The sequence below is a fragment of the Parasteatoda tepidariorum genome, chromosome 3 (assembly GCF_043381705.1).
Source record: "Parasteatoda tepidariorum isolate YZ-2023 chromosome 3, CAS_Ptep_4.0, whole genome shotgun sequence".
NCBI classification, from domain to species: domain Eukaryota; kingdom Metazoa; phylum Arthropoda; class Arachnida; order Araneae; family Theridiidae; genus Parasteatoda; species Parasteatoda tepidariorum.
Genome location: NC_092206.1, coordinates 22,929,417 through 22,946,003, shown reverse-complemented (window position 1 = coordinate 22,946,003; position 16,587 = coordinate 22,929,417). Strand labels below are relative to the sequence as shown.

The window sequence follows — 16,587 nt, the reverse complement described above, 5'->3', positions numbered from 1 at the left end:
ATGGAAGACTGCATTTAAGCACAAGATATTTTTAAACATAATATAAAAATGTTTAAGCAATTGCATGATATGTTTTATTAAAAATATAAAGTTACATTTATATAATGAAAGATTTCTATATATCTTTATAATGTTTGTTAAAAATAAACTGACTTGTCTGGCATTGTTCAATATGAAATAAAAACAATTTAAAACAATTAAATATTTTTGTTTCATTAGTTGCTATGTTACTAAAAAGAAAATGAAGACTAGTTTCCGCGCATTTAAACTTTAACGCTATAGTAATATTTTAATTACTAAATGTATCGAAAAACGTATATTGAGATATAATAAAAAATATATAGCAATATACATAAATTCAAAGCACAAAAAATTATTAGTCGAAATGTAGAAAAAAAATTTATTTTGATAACACATTTCAATAAAATAAATAAGTAATTTAGAATGTCTGAAGGAAATATTGCTTCACGATTTTGACAAATAATTGGGAACTACCTCAGAAGTTAAACAGTAATTTTTTTCAAAATTTATTTGATTATATGTTACCAAAATTACGTTATGGATCGATGAATATTTTTCAAAATATAATGCTAAAAATATTGTGTCCCTATAAACTTTTGATAAATTTTTAAATTTCTAAAAAATGTAGATAAAAAGTTTTGTACATGAACTCTATGATTGTCTGGAAATTATGAGGTGCCTCTACTAAAAGCTATTCATAATACGTATTCTTCGTATTATTTTAAAAAGTAAAAAAAAAAACATAAATTTTGTAAAAACTCATTTTATACCCATTATGTGTCAAAAAATCATCTTTCTTTATTGAAATACTGAAAATTACTGTGTTATCTTACCGCAGAATCATATACAGATTTATATTGCACTATTTTTTTTCACTTATCATTGTATTTTCATGCTTTAAGAACGTAGTCTTACCTTTTGGTGTTACAATTCCACACGAAGTTAGTATAATCCCAAAAATGTATGTACACACACTCATGAGTTGATATTTTTTACTGTACTTCATATTTCATTAATTTTTGTTCTCAATGAGCAATAACACAAATTTAAATTATCCTTTAACTTCAAAGTCAAATGGTTTAATCCATTTTCGAAAATAAAAAGCTCATATTGCACCAGACGTAATTGTTTAAAATTAATTTTATCATTTTTTTAAAAATTAAAATGTTATTTTCGTTTTTGATTCATAAACAGTTCACTTTGCAGCACTGCTGGCAAATCAACACCTTTTTTTCGTAAATGTCAGTTATAACATTTCTTTGTTTATATGTAATTTAATTTATGAATCACACCATTTGATATAAATGACAAAGCGCTTAATTAGTTCGGTTTGGTAAGTTTATAATTTTTATCGTGTCTCGAAATGTATGCAGAATGTTGTTCACTCCTTTGTAACCACTTTGTGTTAAATATAACACTCATAGTTTATAACGATTTTTATGNTTCTTTGCTTTTTTTTTTTTGGCTCTTACCTAGAATTCTAGAATTAAAATGTTCTTCCACCGAGTATTAAATGTTCTTCCCATTTGTTTCTCCAAAAGATTACATCATAATTTATCTGGGAAGTGTCGTTATTGAATGAATTTAAAAATTTGCGTAAAAAGATCATCGTGGTTGAATCAATTTGTCGTGTTTCCAATTTAATAGAAGTTTAGTGAATAAATTTAAAAATGGATCTAATATAATGTATAGACATAACTTCTGTACATAAGAATTTCTTTTGAGATTTATTTGACTAATATATGTAATATGTATATAACAATAAAACAAATATCTTTCCATTCTATCCATTTATGAAGGTTCTGTCTTATATACTCTGATTCTATGAAAGAAGGAAAGTTAGCAAATTATTATATTCCAATTTTGTGTTTGCATGTAAAGTCCAACAGATATTGCTACCATGAATGTTTTTAATGATTTTTTAATTTAAATACTATTCTTAATTGAAATTTATAAACTTCATTTCCTGTTATAAGTTTTGTTACCTAAATTTTCCTACTATTACTTTTTTAGGAGTTTCTTTCTCATAATCATAAACGGCAGCACTGAATTTTAATTTGATATTTTTACCAATTATATGATACTATAAAGCTTAAAAACACAATTATTATATTTCTTATTATGATCAACTTTTATTAACTGTTAGATTAGTCTAGCTAATTGTTGCGCATTTTTTATTTTACTTTATTTTGATAAGTTTGTTTTCTGCTGCTCTTCTTTCATTTTAAAATCATTTATAAATACATTACATTTTTTTCGAGACATCAATGCATTATAAAAAATAAATTTTGTATCAGGAATTTTGGATCTTACTTATGAAATTTTCAATGTACTAAAATTATTTTGAATGAAATATTGTAATTTTCTAATGCTATTATATATATATACGTAATACAAAAATTATAAATACTTTTGTGTTATTGAAAGCATTAAATGATTTTTCCTTAATGCGTAGGGTTACAAGGTATGCGACGATGGAGCCTTTTTACCTCATTTTCTGTTTGTATTTAAAGCAGGAGCGATTGTTTCTGCGTGACTCTTGCTGTACGATGTTGCCAACCTAAGGTTCATCGCTACTGTCTTGATTTTAGTCCACCCCCCTCCAGCTGGGAGAGCGGGTGAGACCTCTGTTTACACCATACTCCAATAAATAAAGCCTGTTGAAATATATCGGCTTATAATTTCTACTAATGTAAGTTAAAAACACTACCAAAAACAACGGGGTTGTTGCCCTGTTATTATATATATAATTTTTTTTAGTTCTGTTAGCCTTTATAGAATTAGTATAAAACTGTGTTTTCTATTATTAATTTGCTTTGCTAAATCAAGTTTGGTTAAAACAACAGAAGAATGCTAGCTCATTAAAGAATACTAATGTAGAGCAATATTATTTAATCAGAAAACGAAGATGTAAATTATACTAAACCTCCAACATAAGATATATTAAAAGAAAGAAATGTGTGAATAAATATTTGAATTCACATATTCTTTCCGGATTATTATTTCCGGAGAATCTTTGACAATGAGTAATCTCTAAAATAACTCAGCAGTAAGTTTGTTATTAATTTTAGAATCTAAATCTGCATTAATATAATTTTTTTTGAAATATTTTTGATTAATAAATTTTAGTTTGCTGTAAAAATCAGTAAATCGTTCAAAGGAAAAATAATTTAATAGCTATGATAAAACTAATGGAACACTAAATATGTATATTATGTTCAAATTTGATGACATATTTGTATGAAAGTAGTTACAGATAAGTTTTTTTTGCATTTTCATAGATTCTGGAAACTTTGTATACATTCAAAAAACTTCAACTTGTTTTTGAATTTTGAGTTTTTTTTTATAAAAAGGATAAATTTGGTAGTTTAAGTTAATTTTTGGTTACTTTAATTATTATTTGTTTACACATCACACAAATAAAACAAAAATGCGCATTGTGTTAAAATGGCATTAAAACTTTCAGTATTGGGAGAGTTAGATCCAAAAAACATGAATTTAGAATTTTTTCGATATGTGCAACTAAACTAAGCATTTAATTTAATACAAGAGTTTTAGGTGAACTTTTTGGTAACCGTAACTTTCGGTTTACAGCAAAAAAACAACAACTTTAATCTTAAAAAGTAGACGAAAAACACAAATAATGTGGTTCAAACTTATTACTAAGTACTTTCCCTCAATAGTGTTCAAGACCCACTTATTTATTTCCTAATGCTTAGATAGCATTTTTTTTTACTTTCTATATAATCATCGCAGGGAGAGAAGTGTATCATATCAGAAATAATATTTTTTAAACGTTTTTGATACAAAATCAATAATCATAATGCGTGTAAATATTATTGAGATATTTGTTTTATTTAAACTACAGTAAAAGAAACATTTGAAAACTTTAATATGCAATTATAAATTTTGAAATCAGTAAAATTCAAAATTTACTTTAAAACAAGCTTTTAAATACGCATCCTAAAGATTAAGGGCTTATAACAATTATTTATATGTGTATCCAAAATCAATTTAATAAAAACAACTGTAGTTGATACTTTTTCAACCAATACTTAAGAACAAGTATTCAATTATTCTAAAAACTATTGCTTTACACAATGCTAACATTACTATTAACCAAGTTGAATATAACGAAATCAAGAAAGTGGAAGGGAAAGTTATACTTAATCATTTTTTAAAAACTTAATCAGCTTCAAGAATTATAAAGGTTCCCTAAGGCAGCTTTTCGTTTTCTTTTTCAAATACGTTTGATTTTGTGAGTCTGACAATGTTTTAGTTTAAAGAATCTTAATTGTAGCTGCTTAGAAAAACTAGAAAATTAAAAGAAAAAAAAAGATTTTTTTATTTAATTTTTTAAAAAAAGCAATATTTCATAGAATTAGAATTAGAATCTTTTAAACACAGAAAAATTTTTTTAACCTCGAGATCGTAATACTTGGTTATTACTGTGCTTAAATATAAAAATATAAAGGATAATAAATGTAATCGGAACTTTGTATTCATCATTTTCAATCATAATTTTACAGAAGATTTATGACTGAAAATAGAAAATAAATTTTATTTCCAATTCCGTTCACTCAAGTATGGAAGGAAAAATTCTTTTATAGAATATTTTAAAGAATTTTTCAAATTCTATTTTTATTTTCAAAGATATTGCCAGGATATACCATTCATTTAAAACTTAAAATAATTGAATCTTTGATATGCATTTTTTAGCAAACAAATTCTTTCCTGAAAAGTAAATTCTTTTTTTTTATATTTCAAATGTGAAAATAATAAGGATGGGTAATTTAATTATGTCAAACAAAACTAAGCATTACAAGGAATAAAAAAATTGCTTCTCCGCATTAGTTCAATGGTTGTCTAGACTTAAGAAAGGACTTTTGTAAATGATAGTACACCAAATTTTGATTATTTGACGTATTTTTTCTTCAAAGATCAAAGCAATTTAATTAATGGAAGCATATCAATTAATTATTTAAATTTAATAATCTCTTCCTTCCAATCCACTTACTCTTCAATTCAACAGAATTGAAAAATATTTATTTTCTTTGAAACATAAATAGTATTTTCATTATTTTTGAAAATAATCAATTAAATTTAAAACTAATGTATTTTAATAGAAAACAAGGATATTCTCTCGAATTTTCGGAAAGTTTTAAGAAAGCAATCTATACAACAACTGAAAATCACCAGATTTAGTTTTACACCAACAAACTGCTTTTTGTCATTGAGTAAATTATTTTTAAATTTAAATTTTATGTTTTATTTATAATATAAATTTGAAATTTGTTTGATCCTAATCGTGATGTATGTATAAATTAATAATTGAAACTTCTTATTTTCGTTAAGCTTGACATATTCCGCCTTCATCAATAAACCAAACATACTTTTTTTTCTAAAACTTGAACTATTTTAATTTAAGAAAAGATAATTTATTTTAAAATTGAAATTATAATATTTTAGTACAATGATATATATTAAGCATAATGGGACGATGATTCTTAAAACAAGTATTGAAACAAATAACAGAAATTTGAATTAATTTTAATAATTCATTTTATCAATTGCTTCATTTAATAAAAAATTCATTTTATCAATAAATTATGAATTTTTTTTCTTTCAACTATCGTTCAAAATATTAAATTAAATATGAATTCTTTCTGAATCTTTAATTATCATAAAATAATCACGTAAGGTTCAGAATATAACAATCATTCTTATATTCTGAACTCAATTTACTTAAACTGGCTTTGGGAATCAATATAAATAATAAATATAATTGGTGTTAAAATTCAGTATTTCATGAAACTTTTTTTTTAAAAATCCGAGCATATATTATCATTGTCTTTATATTATTCGCGGAGAAAAAAAGATGGTAAAATTACCGTTCTGGTAAATAAAAACTATGATTCGTTTTAATAAAACCAAAATATACAGTATTTAAACCATTCATTTGACAATTTTTTCGTTCATACGATACGGTTTACCAAAAATTCTAGTTTTTAAAATTATAATTCTTATTACCACACATTTAATAAAAAGCACAAAATTGAAAGAAAAAAAATACCCAAATAAATTTATTTCATGATTCAAGTTATTATGCCAAAACTACGAACTTTTACTACGTATACCAACATTTATCGCAAATTATGAATTCATAATTTATTGTTAATTTTACCAAAATTATTATCAAAGCAGTACGCTAACGATTACCAAGTGCTTCGGTCCCATAGAGCCCGAAACATGGTAAATTATATCATAGTCTCAAAATATTGAGCTTAGTTTTTTTTTTCCTAAGTGCAGATATTTTAAAATTTAAGTTAACGATCGTGTTTTAAATAAGATTATAACTCACGTTTTAGAAAATAAAATATGTTTGAATAGATTGCTTAAAAGAAAGAAGTGATCGTTAAACACATGAAACAAAAAGCCCTGCATGTGGGATTTTTGTTTTGTCAATTAGATGTAACACCTTTTTACTCGTTATAATAACAAATAAATGGAAAAAGACAAACTTTATACAATATTTTTATTGATAATTATATTTAACAAAAACATTTTTATTTTTGACAGAAAATAATCCTTTACTTAATCAGAAAATAATCATTTACTTAATCAGAAAATAATCATTTACTTAAATAATGAAAAATGCATTAAATAAAGACATTAATAAGAGCTCGTATTTTAAGATAAGGTATAAAAAAAACGATGACTCATAACACCTGTGATTAAACAACTAAAGCTTATGTGAAATTTTATTTTAAATCAATACATAAATGTAAGGAGAAATGGATTAAGAAATATTGACTAAATTTGATAATTATATTTAACGATTTCCCATTTGTCTTAGGGCCAACAAGTCGAACATTTATTCTTTCTGAAACTTCAATAATCATCCCTCAACTCGGAAAGCAATAAATAATGAAAATACATTAAATGAAGACAATGCGAGAAGCTCGGATTTAAAGAAAAGGTTTAAAGAAACAATGGTTCTTAACGCCGACGATGAAACAACTTCCCCACATTAATGAACAAGTTTGCTTTTAAACTATCCATAATCATTTCCGAGCTAATTGAATCTGAGATCACGAACGAGGAGAATGGTATTCGAAATCTTCTCACCCACCTCAGAGAATAGCCAACCGACCATGATGGCGTTCACTTCGATTCAATAGCTTCGACATGTTGGGACGCGCAATGATTGGAGGTACATCGTAATAAGATCAGGCTTGTATTGTCAGCAATAATTCCCGCTTTTCTCTAAAGAAAATGGCCGCCATGTTCTAACTTCTCATGCCAAATTCAATTTTGCTTTTCTTTGCTTTAATTAAAGGAGATTGCAGATTGAAATCCGTGGAGAATTTTCCATCTGGTCGAGAAAGCATTGTTGGATTCAGGGTGACGTCAATCCAAGTTTAGATGTACTGGATTTCTCTGATTACATGTTATAGACGTCGAATTTCAATAAGTAGTTTGAAGGTTTTGGAATGTGCTGGGAAAATTCTTAAAGTTTTTTCCCTTTCATAACGCAATATTGGATGTCATTCCTTTAATTTGATTGTGATATACTAAACAATTGCTTAGAGCGTTGCTTTTCTTTATATTTCGGCAGTTATTTTAGCTTTGCAAAAATAGATGAAGTGTAGGAATTATTTAATTTGTGGGAAATTCCGATAGCTATTAAATACAGTAATAGACTGTATATCTAAAAATATAATTGTAAATAAAGAGAAGTTATTGCAATGACTTTAAAGCACAAAATGATATTGATAAATTTAAAATAGTATAATGGATAAATTATTTTATTTCACGAAAACACACAATTATTCTTTTCGATTTTTTTTAGATTAAACAAATTAGATTTTAATTGTAATTAATTGAAACAATTTTGTAATTTTGGGAAAGTTTTGATAATTAATTTCATTTAATTATGGGAAAAATAGATTTTTTTGCAACAGACAAAAAAAACATATTTCAAGATACATTCCAAAAGTTAAATACTCAAAATTACAAAATTCTGTAGTTTATTAGTGCTGCGTGAAAATTTTCGTGATTTTGCCTGCGTGAATCGAATCGTGATTTTGCCTTGTAATCAAAATTAATTATTTGAAATATTGAAAGCAGTTTAACAAAAAAGCGTTAATTTAAAAGGCGTTAATTAAATCAATTAAGTATTCTAGAAACATATTATACTCCTAGAGCAATCATTATTTTCTTATGTATTTTTATTGAAATACCTGTTTAAAAAAAAACTAATGCTTTGCTCCCGAAGAAGGCAAAAAAAAATTTCTTTATTTTCTGGACAAAACATTTTAAAATTAGAGATAAAATGCCCTGATTAAAGATTCTAACAATAAATATTGACTCAGATATTCCCTTCATTTTAATTCAAAAGATAATTCCATTTTCATAAGTAGGAGTTATTCCTAACTTTACATAAAAAGGTTTTGCCTTTGTGAAATTGTGAGAAATCTGCTTAAAAATTTGCGAAAAACGCTTTTATTTTAGAGATGTGGAAAATCATAAGATCCATTGAAATGATCGGCTTTCGGGAGGCAAGATTTGATTTTGTAAACTTGTGAAAAAGCTGCCCGTAATTTTCTGAATTTAAGATTATCGTAAATTCAGGTTCTTTTTGCTAGGTAACTATTTTGTGAATGTGTGAGAATTAAGTCCTGTTTGGGAAAATGCAAAACTTTTGTCTCTTAAGGTGATGTAGTTTTAAGAATTAGAAATAATGACGTCATTAACACTATTTTCTAAAGGAAGAACTGTAAAAAAAGAATCATTTTCCCTATAAAATATTCCGTTATTAGACTTACTAAGGATAAAATATTTTTTGCGGATTCCATTAACTGATAAAAAGTTTTTTTTTTACATATGAAATATTTTTTTTACATTTATTATTTCAAAAAAAATAATTTTAGCTAATGTCAGTCCCTAATAAGTGAAAAAATTTTGTTTTTACGGTCTTTTTTCAATATCTCATAGAATTAAAATTGATGAATTGAAAGTATCACGAAAATTCTAATCACCGTACAAGAATTTATAGGACTATTACATTCATATTTATATTATCCAATAAAAAACTCCTTTCAAAATATTTGTGTTAGTAACTCGTTTTAATTATTATTTTCATAATAATTTCAATAGAAACTCAAACTTATTGAGGTAGTTTAATGCTTAACTTAATATATTTCTTCGTAGTTTGTTTTTCAATAGATTTTTAATTACAGATTTTGCAATATTTCAAGTGACTTCCTGTTCATAAGCAATGTGTGAAATATCAGGGTATTTTTGAAACCTATTAAAACATATTCACAACGTTTAAACTTTTGTTAGTTTTTCAACAATTCAATGGTCGTTTGCCTAACTATATCTTGGCAACGTTACAAGTATGTAATATTTCAAAACATTAATCTTACTTTTTGACATTATCTTGTGTGCGTTTATCAATAACAGGAAAATGCCATTATGTAAATCCTAGATTATTTCAATGGAAAAAATGTTTTCAGACTTATTTTACACTTGAAAACGAACATTGTATTGCTGATTAAATTATTTAAAATGACTGCATAATGGAAATTTTATTCAATTCTCTACGAGTGAATGCTGTCCTTACTTAAGCAAGCAGACTTTTAGATTTTTTTTTCAGAATTGATAATGAAAAACAAATTGATTTAAAATACTAATTATAAATCATTTTAATTGAATTTAAAATGTTTCAAAAACTTTTATAATTATATTTGATTTATAATATTAATTAAAGTATGCTTAACATGCTATGTATGTTAATATATGCTATTTTCTATCTAAGATTACAATAAAGGAATAACTAAAATTACTACTACCTTATTATTAAAAAAACAGTGTATTAATCAGAAGAAAAACGATATACCCCAGTGCTATAAACTACGTAAAGCAACATTCATTATATCTTTATATTGCTAACCAAACTTAATTTTATAACCTAAACTTTTTTTTTACTTATTTGTCTACCATAATCATTACCATCTACCGTTATTGACTTAAAATTTTTTAATGTTTATAGGCTTAAAACAAGTGTATTTTCATTAACCTTTCTTTTTAATTGCAACTTATATACTGTCCAGATACATTATTTTGTCCAGATACATTATTGTTGTCCAGATACAATGAATTACCTCTTTTGATATTTATAATTAAAAAAAATTACATAAAATCTGAATTATCTTGTGCTAAATTTCTTAACCCAATTTAATCATATATTTTTTTAGAATTAAGGACTAAAAGGATTTAAATTGAGTTTTAAGTATTTGATTTTACTTTTTAGAAGTAAATATAAACTTTTCTCGCAATTAAAAAGTTTATTTATTCATACATAGTTTTAAATTATATAAGTCATGGAAACAAACAACTAGCTAAACAATGTAGTCATAAAATTAGTATTAAGTCTCATAACCGCAACTCTCTTCTTAAGTTAAGTCAGTATTAAAGATTTTGATACACTCACCTATATGGTAATACAATGTAATTCATCAGAGGCAAGTATGGGGGATCTAAATTTAGCTTTTTTATTGGATTTTTTAGCTTTGTATGCTGCACTTTATCATTATAGGGTTCTTTATCCATTGCTAAACAAGTATTTTCTATATTCTGCTCTACTATAAATATGACTTAGCTGTTACATGTAGCAAAATACAAACATTCAGGAAAGTGTTTGGTCTCACAGATTGTGTTTTTGCGTAGAAACATGATTCAAAAAATTTATAAGCCTGTTTTTCTTTGGGATTTAAAGGAGCATATGCTTTTTAAACTAAAAAAAAAATCTTTACATATTGCAAAGAAGTATCATTTTACGCCTATATTTAATGTAATAAATCCTTTAATCAGTGCTTTTACTTAGTGGAATGCTAACTAACTTAATTTCTTTATAATCAGCTACCATTGCAATTTCACTTATAAAATGTTTTTTAATTCTTAAATGATATTTGGTTATTTTATATATGTTTTTCACTGAACAGATTATTTAGCACTAGTTATATAATATTATAGACTGATAAAAAAAGTTATTTCATTTGAACTGCTTCGTTAATTTACTATCGAAGGTCAAGTAATCCGAATGACATGCTGGTAACAGATATAATGAAAATTAACATATTATTACGGTGCTTCAAACATAAAGTACTAAACATACATAAAGTACTAAAGTACAAACGTAAAGTAAAGTAAGCTATATGTGTGCAACTCAATTAGTGCTTTTACTTTCGTAAGTTAATTTAATTTTCTAAGTATTGTGGTCTGAAACGTTATTAAAATAGGCTCAGATATAACTGTTTTATAGTAATTTATTGATTTGGAAAATCGGTCAACGTGTTGGTCGTCAAATAATTAAATTATAATATAGCAGTCTGTGTTTATTTAAATGGAGTTTTAACAAAAAATCAAAAAATTTTAATAAAGCGAGATAGAATATTGTTGAAGTTAAGTGATTAGAATATTGTTGAAGTTATAATGAACAATAAGGATAATTAAAGTTTTGAGTACATTAATTCAATAGTTTGGAATGTTGAAACACCTTCCGTAACATTGTAGTCACTTTTACAATACAACCATTTATACATTGAAACATTGACTAATTAACTTATAATAAATCAATTTTTTCACTCACGCATTCATTGATTCATATATTGTTGATTTATTAAATTCACTCATTTACATGAAGCCTTATTCATCTCTCCTTCTCTTTTAAAAACTGATTTTTCTCTCCATTAACTACTGCATTCATTTAACCACAATTTATACACATTATAAACGTTTATACTAATATCAAGTAACATTAATGTATATGTAGTACATTAATGTAGTATTAAATCAAAATGAAACATAATTTAATGAAATAAAAGTATTTAATGGGACGAGAGTGCAGAAAAATTATAAAAATTACGACCTCATTATAAGTCAAAATTTATATTTTATGTTTAGCCAATATTTACAAAATCAGAACCAAGTGAGAAATTATAGTAACATATCTCTAAAAATTTACTAGAATTGTTGTTTATTTTCTTCACATCTGACCATCTTTATTTCCTTTTTTTGCCATAAATGAATTCTTGTGTCAAAACGTGTTCAGAAATCTTTTCGTGACAGAATTCTATTGAACTTTTGAAATGATTTGCTCCGTATTTATTTCCGGCGAGAGTTATATGAAACTTGATTATACAATTTCTTTCTATTATTGTATTATTATACATTTGTTATATTATCATTTATATATTGTCTCTTCTTTTTAGAAGAAAACTCAAAGCTTAAAAATGACGAGTTTGTTAAAATCTAAATTTCGCATATATTTGTGCAAACAAATTCGTCCCCAAAATTTGAAATATGATTTTATACTAACTGAAAGTTCAATATTGAGAAAAGTAAGCGCCCTTTTCATGAAACCTGAGATACAAGAAACTGAATAACTGAGATTCAAATATCTTAAAATTTTTGAAAGTCAGATATGCAGAGTAAGTAAACATTTTTTTAAAGTAAAAAGAATTAACGTAATTTCTTTAACGTGTATTATTTCCTCTTTGTTTAAATTCATTAAATTCATACAGAAGTTAAAATCAAATAATTCCTATTCAGTTTGTAAGAATAGTAGCAAACAAATACATTATATGCCTAAAACAAATTTAAGTTAGTTTGAATATTTATTTTACAGTAAAAACTTTGTAACTACAAAAACAAATTCATTAATATTTCAATCATAATTTTATAACTTTATTAAACATTAGTCTTATTTCCAAACTTATCATATCAATTTGCGGCATACATAAAATTTGCTAGAATTGCTGTTTTAAAGGAAAAAGCGTCATTTTTTCAATTTGATAAATGAAAAAATAATTTTTAACTTGAAAACTATAATAAATCACACTAGCATTTGTCCTTAGAAAAAAAAATTCCTTAAATGTTACTGTTTCAAAAATTTCCACTTATAACAATTTTAATAAAATCTACTTTGGTGAAGTTAAAAGAGTAATAGTAAAAATATCAAAAAATTTATAACAAATGACTGATATAATAAAGATAATTAAAGGTTTAATTGAGCATTGACCTAGATGAAAATTTAGCGAGTATCATATTCATAAAACAGCGAAGGCAATGACTGATGCATTGGCATAATCAATGCAATTAATTTTATCTGAAATTTTAATATCAAGATTTAAATTGTCTTGTCGTAATGTATTTAGTTTCTCTTTATTAATGTAGAAAAATTATAAGAATGGTAAGGAAAACAATAGAAATGTATTGGTTGTCTTCTATCGTTACCTCTATAATTGGAAATCCATATGAGAATTCCTTAATAATTACAATGCCATTTGAGATTATACTCCCGAGTTATTTCCTGCCATTATTATATCAATTATAATAATTAAGTTAGCTAGAATTACATGATATATATATTACAATTTGTTTTGAAACCGGAATAAGGAATTAAAATATTAAAAATTAGTTTTTCTAAATGATAAATAGTAACAATAATCAAAGTCTTAATTAAATTTTAGGCAGAAAGAAAAATATAATTTGTCTAGACTAATTAATAATTAATTTGCATTATTAGTGTTGTCTTTCATGACCTTTTTAAGCCAGCTAACAAAACAAAACATTATTCAAAATGAAACTACTCAAAATAAATAAACTTATTCAAAATAGAAACTTACACAATGTATTCAGTGAGAATAATCTTTAACCATTTACTAAAAATAAGTATTGTTTGAGAAATTCTTCATAAAAAAACATCCTTTATGTATATATTGTTATTTTTGATGACCGTTTTAAGAACCAATAATTTATTACAAATTATCTTAATTAATAATGCATTATTAACGCAAGCTTTTTTTATTATGTTACGGTTTCACTTGGCATTTCTATCTATATAAAAATAAGTTTAACCACTTATTCTTTGAACTACTTTAAAGTAATAAAAATATAAATGAGAGAAAAATTTGACATTTTAAGAAGATTGGATTTTAGAGTTTTTAATTTCCTTATTTTTCAAGTTACTTATTAAATTTTTTGAATTTATTCTGATTCATTTTATTTATTGAAATGTTTTAAAAAGAATTTAGTTGCTGAATTTTAAATTTTTATGTTGTAAGTATTTTTAAACCGACTGCAAAAATCTCTCTCTATCTAGGGATCTGAGTACATCACGAGGAAAAAAAAAAGATTTGAATATTTATATAATGCGTCTGGATCATAACCTGGTATTTTAATGCATCAATTTAAATAATTAATTATGTTTTGTGCTTTTGAGTTATCATTGTGATTAAGAAAGTTATAATAAACTGGCAATTAATTTAATATTTATTTTTTGTATTTATTTTTTTATAACCGTTGCAGAACAGCCAACGCAATTTCTGCGTTTACGACTATTAATGTTTAACTCCATAGCCTTTTAATTTTGAACCCAATCCAGAAGATAAGGGATTTCCAAGATCAAGTATTGGGAGAAATTTGCCTTCGTGGTGGAGTTTTTTATGAAACTAACCCACATTTGCGTTACATGGAGAGGAACACCACGAGAACCTCTCACGATTTGCCTGACAGAAAAGGAACTGCAACCCAAGATCGGTCTACCACTGAGGATATTTCACATCAGCACTGTTTTCGGTGCAAGCCGGAGGAGGAATTCAAACCCAGTTCACCTCATTGGAAGGCGATCGCTGTATAATAAAATTTGGTAATTTCTTCATGATAACTTTAAACGTAGCGTTAAAACCATTTATTCGGTTCAATATAATTTCAGTTTTGTACTTTTTACTGAATGTCTGGCAATAAGAACTATAATTCTGAAAACCAAAATTTCCAATGAACGGTTTTCATGTGAACGGAAAAACTATCGAATGAAGGGTTTAAATAACGTATATTTTGGTTTTATTAACCCAGACATAATGGTTTGTTTTTCCTGAATCGCACTATCATACAGTAAAGTAATGTTAACAGAATTTTTTTTATTTACATTTAACCTAGATTCACGGGAAGCAAATTTTGAAGAAAAAAAATCAAAATTTGGAGTTTGGAGGAAAGAAGAAATGTTTTAACACAACCACTCAATGAGTTGCAAATTTACCCAAAGTGTTAAACTAAACCAAATTTCCTATTATTCTGAGTTATTTTATCACGTAATCAAGATTAAAACGTGTGATAAGGTTGTTCTACTTAGCTCCTCATTTCAACGGTATTATGATATGACAAGCTTCAAAAATATATTATCCTATTGAATTTTGTTTATGTTAATTAGAGAATTCTTGATATGTTAATTAGGACAAGAGTATTTTGCGGCATTTTTGAATTCTCTGTGGAACAAAAATAGTATACGAATACAATTAATTGGAGACCGTCAAAGTAGGAGCAGTTACTGCGTACTCGGAGTAGTATTTGAGTACAACCGGAGACTATTGCCTATTGCTAAAGAGGAAACAATTTAGATTATAAAATGCTTATTTTCTCTGAAAAGAAATTTTTGTATTTGAGAGTTTCAAAAAAATATATAGGGCTTATTTATCTGTCTATTGATCTATTATCTATTGATATACTAACTTTAAAAATTTGCTGCTTCATTTATGCACAAGCATCGATTCATCAATACTCCGATTCGCTTAAGCATCGATTCTTGCAATCACTGATTTAAATAAAATTTTATTGTTTCGCTTTAACTCTCAATATATTATTTTTCGTATGTGATACTGTGATAAAAATTTTATTCTTTAAAAATGTACTTAATAAGGACATCTAAAGTTCATATTTTAAATATTTTTATTAAGAATAACACACTTTAAAAGATGAAAACTTGTCATAATCACATAGTTAAAATACCCATGTCATGAAAACTTTAATACTTTTAACATCTGTTTGTTACAATAATAGAATTTGACTCTGTTTGTTATACTACATTAACTCATAATTTTCGACTATAATATTTCTAAAAATAAACAACAGCACACTTGTAAATAAAACCTTACTATATTATATCGAAATTGAGAAATTTAATTTAAAGCTTTTGTACCTTAAAAAAAGTATAAAAATACATTTAAAATACATATTAATGTATTTTGTTGACAGCGCTACAAAATAATGGACAAACTAATAAAATATATGGAATAGTAAAACTAAAAGACTAATCGAACACAGCTTTATTAGGTAACCGAATAACATAAATTTTCCGGGGATATAGCACTGTTTTAGAATGAGGTAACACAGGTTCGAATCCCAGCAATAACTGGTCTATAGCAATTCATCTTCTGGAGTGCAACACCTACAGTACTGTCGTAAAATATCTTCTGTGTTATGTGGATCATGGGTTAGAATACCCTTACAGCCACCCTATCCGAGGGTAGTTTTCGAGCTTTTCCCCTCCATGTAACGTAAATGTAGGTTTGTTTCTTCAAAAAGATCTTCATGAAAGCTAGTTTATCCCACTGCTTGATCCATCAGAGTCCTTTTGTTCTATGCTAGATTCTTAATTAGTAGGCAATAGAGTTGGACATTGATAATCCCTGACGCAAGAATAGATTAAGTATTTAACGTGGG

The 16,587-nt window shown here is 25.7% G+C and overlaps 1 protein-coding gene across 2 annotated transcripts in view; it reads right to left on the bottom strand.

Annotated features, from left to right (window-relative positions):
• Positions 1-16,587, bottom strand: part of LOC107452035 (uncharacterized) — a 178,067-nt gene that overhangs the window by 145,509 nt on the left and 15,971 nt on the right. Inside the window, exon 1 of one of the 2 annotated variants that reach the window (XM_021147065.3) lies at positions 937-1,462. The exons of the other annotated variant lie outside the window; for it this stretch is intronic. Within the exon in view, the coding sequence (XP_021002724.2) occupies positions 937-1,027 (91 nt within the window). The 5' untranslated portion in view covers positions 1,028-1,462. Of the gene's footprint in view, positions 1-936; positions 1,463-16,587 lie in introns of those variants that run through there. 2 annotated transcript variants of the gene reach the window in all.